The sequence below is a fragment of the Diceros bicornis genome, unplaced genomic scaffold (assembly GCF_020826845.1).
Source record: "Diceros bicornis minor isolate mBicDic1 unplaced genomic scaffold, mDicBic1.mat.cur scaffold_55_ctg1, whole genome shotgun sequence".
In the NCBI taxonomy this organism is placed as follows: domain Eukaryota; kingdom Metazoa; phylum Chordata; class Mammalia; order Perissodactyla; family Rhinocerotidae; genus Diceros; species Diceros bicornis.
Window position 1 is genome coordinate 3,304,073 of NW_026691429.1, and position 5,802 is coordinate 3,309,874.

At 39.6% G+C, this 5,802-nt stretch overlaps 1 protein-coding gene across 1 annotated transcript in view; it reads right to left on the reverse strand.

Annotated features, from left to right (window-relative positions):
• Positions 1–5,496, reverse strand: part of LOC131403120 (centrosomal protein kizuna-like) — a gene marked incomplete at its 5' end in the record, with an annotated part of 45,568 nt that extends 40,072 nt beyond the window's left edge. The window contains one exon of the mRNA XM_058537462.1: positions 5,105–5,496. Within this exon, the coding sequence (XP_058393445.1) occupies positions 5,105–5,496 (392 nt within the window). The remainder of the gene's footprint in view (positions 1–5,104) is intronic.
• Between the last annotated feature and the right edge of the window lie 306 nt (positions 5,497–5,802).

Below are 5,802 nucleotides of genomic sequence, written 5' to 3' on the forward strand. Positions count from 1 at the left end.
CATTAGAAAAGAAGAAAGCTCTAAAAGTCAATAATCTAAGCTCCCACCTTAGGAAACTAGAAAAGAGAAGAGCAAATTAAATTCAAAGTGAGCAGAAGAAAAGAAGTAATAAAATTTAGAGCAGAAATCAATGAAATTGAAAATAGGCAAACAATAAAGAAAATCAAAAGACAAAAAGCTGGTTCTTTGGGGAAAAACCCAACAAAATGGATAAACCTCTAGCCAGGTTTATTAGTCTGCTCAGGTTGCCATAACAAAATATCACAAATTGGGTGATTTAGACAACAAAAATCTATTTTTTGCAATTCTAGAGGCAGGGAAGTCCAAGATCAAGGTGTCAGCTGATTTGGTTCCTAGTGAGACTTGCAGATGGCCACCTCTCACTGTGTCCTCACATGGCAGAGAAAGAAAGCTCTGGTGTCTCTTCCTCTTCTTTTAAGAGATCAGCCCTATTGGATAACGGCTTCACCCTTATGATCTCATTTAATCTTTATCATCTCCTCACAGGCAACTCATTTAAAGCTCAGGGTCCTCTTCCAAGTTCACTGGTTGTTGGCAGAATTCAGGTCCTCGTGGCTATAGGACTGAGGTCCTCAGCTCCCACAGGGCACATACCATCGTCTGCCACGTGGCCTTCGTCACAAGATGGCAAGTTTGCTTCTTCAGGTGAACAGGAGAGTATCTCAGCTGCTTTGAATCTGATTTCAGTAAGTGCCCAGTCCCTTTTAAAGGTTGATATGTTTAGGTCTGGCCCACCCCGAACAATTCCTTTTTGATTACCTCAAAGTCAACTGATTTGGGGACTTTCATTATGTTTGCAAAATTCTTCATCTCTGTCACGTAACATAGCCTAATCACAGAAAGGAAATCCTTCAAACTCACAGTCCTGCCCGCACGCAAAGTGAGGGGATTATACAGAGTGTACATCAGGGGGCAGGAACCTCAGGGGCCATCTCAGAATTCTGCCCACCAGTGTATACAATTAATCCTGATGAAACTAATGATGTCAGATTAATTTTCCTAAATCAAGTTACTCACCATACCACTCTTCTCTTAAAATAACCTTCAATAGTTCTGGAAAACACAGAGAAGGAACTTTAAATTCTTTACCCTGATATTCAAGGTCTTTCTCAAACATGACTCAGGCAACATTTTAAACCTTTACTCCAACAAGCCCTGCTCAATGAGCCCTTAGTCACACGCTTTGCTCTGCCCTCCCACGCCCTTTGTGTTCTCTGTATCTGCATTCCTTCTTGCACTCTTCCTTCAGACCTCATTCACCCCTTTCCCTGCTCCTTCTTATTCAAGCCTTTACAGCCTTCAAGATGCTGCATCAACACCGGGATAAAACCTTTCCTGACCCTTTTGACTCACACTGAGGTTATCTTCATTTGAATTTGTCCTCAAGTACTGTGGTGGATTGCAAAAAGCAACCGTAATCTTCTCATTCCTGTGCGCAATCATTTGCAATGTGACTTTGCCACTCATCCCATCAAGAGGTGGATTATATTTTTTCACCTCTTGACTCTAGGCTGGGTCCTGTGACTTTCTTTAACGAATGGGACATGAGCAAACCTGACACAAGCAGACATTTTAAAGTATTTGTGCACTGGGGCTTGCCCTCTTGCTGTGCTGGGAACCCTGCTACCACCACCAGGTGACTGAGGTTGGACTACTCTACTGGACGATGAGGGACACCTGGCCAAATAATTCTTGTAGCCCCAAATGACACTGGGCCAACCACCTGGCACCTAAAAAATAATAAATGTCTGGTGTTTTAGGTCATGGAGCTTTGTACCAATGTTTGCAGCAAACTACTCTTTAAGAATGAGATTCAAGGTCCTCCTTTTTAACAACATTGCTTTTACTCAGCTTCATTCTAGTATCTTCCTTGTGAGAAATGTTAATTATAGCTTGCAATGAAGGAACTGTGCAGGAAGCACAAGCTGGTCTTCAATTATCTGGAAATATCCATGGGAGTGGGTCATGAACCTTCTCAAAGATGCTTGGCTTTTAAACAGAGAAGCAATCCATATGTCCATCAACAGATGAATGGATAAACAAAATGTGGTATATCCATACACTGGAATATTATTTAGCCTAAAAAGGAATGAAGTTCTGATACCTGCTACAACATGGATGAATCTTGAAAATGTTATGTGAATTGAAATAGACCAAAAGGACAAATATAGAAGGAGGACAAAAAAGTTTTGGAAATAGGTAGTGGTGATGGTTGTACAATATCATGAACATAATTAACGTCACTAAATTGTACACTTAAAAATGGAAAATTTTATGTTATATACATTTTAACACAGCATTTAAATATTAATAACATAATATGCCAAAAACTCTTGAATTATACACTTTAAATGGGTGGATTGTATGGTACGTGAATTATATCTCAATAAAGCTGTTAAAAAGTTTTTTTAAATAAAACAAACAAAAAACAAGAGAAAACAGCACCAAAAGTCACCCTTGATTTCACTTTTCTCCTCAGATGGAAACTACGCTGCATACCGCACATCTATTTCCCCTTCACTGCCAGGAAGCTTAAGACCAAGTTTTATGTTCAAGGTCAGCAACTCAGCTGGCACATAGATGTGCTCAAACATAGTATCTATCATCATTCTCATCAAATCAGAGGTTCTGCTTTCCTGTTCAGATCCTTCTATGTGTCTTCCTTTGTCCCATCTCTCGATCTTTGTTAACTAAAATTCATTCAAGTGACTTTTCTCCAGGCCCCCAACAGACCCTAAAGTAAATTGAGATAATGAACGTTTGAGGTCATAGTATTAGCTCTGTAAATATGACACTACAGTCTCAGATGAATAATTAACCCTCAGAGCAAGGAGAAGAGCTCATGCTAAAGAGGAAATAAGAGAATGCAGCACCTCAAAAGCGGTGAGGATGTCAGCAGGTTAACCAGGATCATTTAAACCACCTTCAACCTATTCCTGGGTAGTACTTTTTTTTTTTTTTAAATGTTTATTTATTTATTTTTTCCCCCATAGCCCCAGTAGATAGCTGTATGTCATAGATGCAAATCCTTCTAGTTGCTGTACGTGGGACACGGCCTCAGCACGGCCCGAGAAGCGGTGCGTCAGTGTGCGCCTGGGATCCGAACCTGGGCCGCCAGCAGCGGAGTGCGCGCACTTAACCGCTAAGCCACAGGGCCGGCCCCTGGGTAGTACTTTTACCACAGAAAATCAATGGGCTCAAATTTGGTAACAGACAGAAAACAACCATTGCTGACTGACCTTTCATTCTGGGACCATTCCATTAGGACAAACTATTCAAAAATTCCCCAAATGCCCATATTTTCTAACAAATTTTGGAAAACTATATCCCAAAATTCTGAGGAACTTGGCTTTAAGATCATAGGAAAAAGTCAGTCATATAGGAGAAGGAGAGATAGAACATTCTTAATTCTATACACATACCCAACTTTTTTCATCTCAGAAAAAGCCTGAGTCCTGGGTAAGTACGCTAGTCCCCCAGTTAATCCACCAAACTACTTACTTGTCCAATGAATTGCTATAAAAAGAAGCCTACAAATACGAAACCCAAAACAGATACATTCTATCTCTAGTAATAAAGTTTCTGATGATGTAGTATATAATATCTGTACCTCTTTGACGAGAGAAGTATTCTTACTAGAAAAATCCATTGTGGGGCCAGCCCGGTGGCGCAAGCGGTTAAGTGCGTGGGCTCTGCTGCGGCGGCCCGGGGTTCGCTGGTTTGGATCCCGGGCGTGCACTGACGCACCACTTGTCAAGGCATGCTGTGGCGGCGTCCCATATAAAGTGGAGGAAGATGGCCATGGATGTTAGCCCAGGGCCAGTCTTCCTCAGCAAAAAGAGGAGGATTGGCAGATGTTAGCTCAGGGCCGATCTTCCTCACACACACACAAAAAAATCCATTTGGCTTGCCACTCTAATAAATCAAATTTCCCAATGACAGGAACCATGTTGGTTCTTCCATCCACAGTACAAGTACTTTGTACTTGGATGTGCTATTAATAAATATTTCTTGAACATCACTTTAAAGTCAATCAGACTATAAATTAAAATTTTCACCATAAGTAGATAATGAATGGTAAGAGGCAATACATTAAAGGTGCAACGCTGCTCTAAAAGAGAACATATCCCCTCATATACAAGGATGCCCACTTGGCTTTTCACTGTTGCTGGGACTGTTGGAAAGAAAGAGTGATGGCATCACAGTGTAACAGAAAATTCTAGTGGTGGCATGTGGGTTGGGGAGGCAGGCTGTATGGAAGGTCTGCCCCAACGGCCTCCGTGTCATTCCTATGCCCCTAGCCTTGATTTCCTCATTTTTAAAAGGCGAGATCTACCTTAGTTTATTACGTAGGTTCCTTCCACTCCTAAAAGAGATTTGATGCTATTAGAGTTATTTTTCATTGCAGAATTGGTTTTCAACAGTTTCCATGTTTTCTACACAATTCCACCTAGTACCTCAAATCAATAATAAAAAATTATACATGAGCTTTCATGAGTTGGATATTATAATAAGTGCTCAAAATGTATAACACTGATGTTGTTCCTATTTAACATTAAAGATTCCAGCGTCCTCATATTTACATTCAGAAAAGGAAAGCTGGCTTAGATATACACTTAGAAGAACTTATTAACTCATATTTAATCGTATGACAAAAATGACACCATGGCAAGGGATATTAGGATTAAGCAAATTAATTAGATACAAAGTTCCTAGCCTCTAAAGCTGAATTCCTAGTAAGTTTAACCGTTTGTCACCTTCTGTGTTACCACAACTTCAAAATGATTTGTTTTCTTAAAAGGCTGGAGGGTAGGGGTGGGGGGAATGACTTATGAATTAACCAGGGATTGTTTGGATATAATTATAAACTGCAAATCACCATGATTTCAATGATATTCAGACTTTTAAAGCTATTTTATAAAAAAAGAAAAGAAAGCAAATTAGACCTTTGCTAAGAGATTATTTATGAGTAAGGAACTTATACATTCATGACTGAGTGTTCAACAATACATTCCCAGTGGAATGATCTCTAAAAATGTCTATAATTAAAAACAGAATAGTAAAAAATAATTCAATGGCTTACTCTCTTGTTGGTGAGTTAGTGGAGGATTCCTTTTTTGAATCAGGAGAGCTTAGAGTTTGCAAAATACAATTATGTTTTTCGGTGGATAGGGCACCTCTTTCTTGCTCAGAGTGGATTAATTTTAAGGCCTCTATTCCATCTTCTCCCTCCATCTTGTCACTGGGATTTGGCTGTGGTTCTGGACTCTCTAAAATCAGACCATCTTCACTTACGGCAACTGTGAGGTCACTGCTGCTGCTCAGACTTTCCTCTTCCTGCTGTTGCTGCATTTTCCTGAAGGGCTTCTGTGCCTCGGGGTCCCCGTGAGGAGGATGATCTGTAAGAGGGGATACGAAGAGACTACTGATCACTAAGTGCAGGGAGAAGCGAGGTAAGACGTTCCACCTCACGGAGTGGGATTATTCATCAGTTAAAACATGTAGAAACAATCCATGATTAAGTACAGTATTTAAAAACTCATTAAAAATATTTTATTAAATATATTAAAAATATAACAATGAGTTTAAAAATCAGAGAATTCGCTTGTAAGAATATTTCCACATACATATTTAAGAATTCATTAGAATGGAATTTGTTGGCAAAGTCACCACTGTACTTTGTTTTTTGACAAAAGATAAAATTAGAGAGTACACTTTGTTCTTACATAAGACCACTACCACCCAGAAAAACTAAATACCAACAAAAATCAGCAAACAATC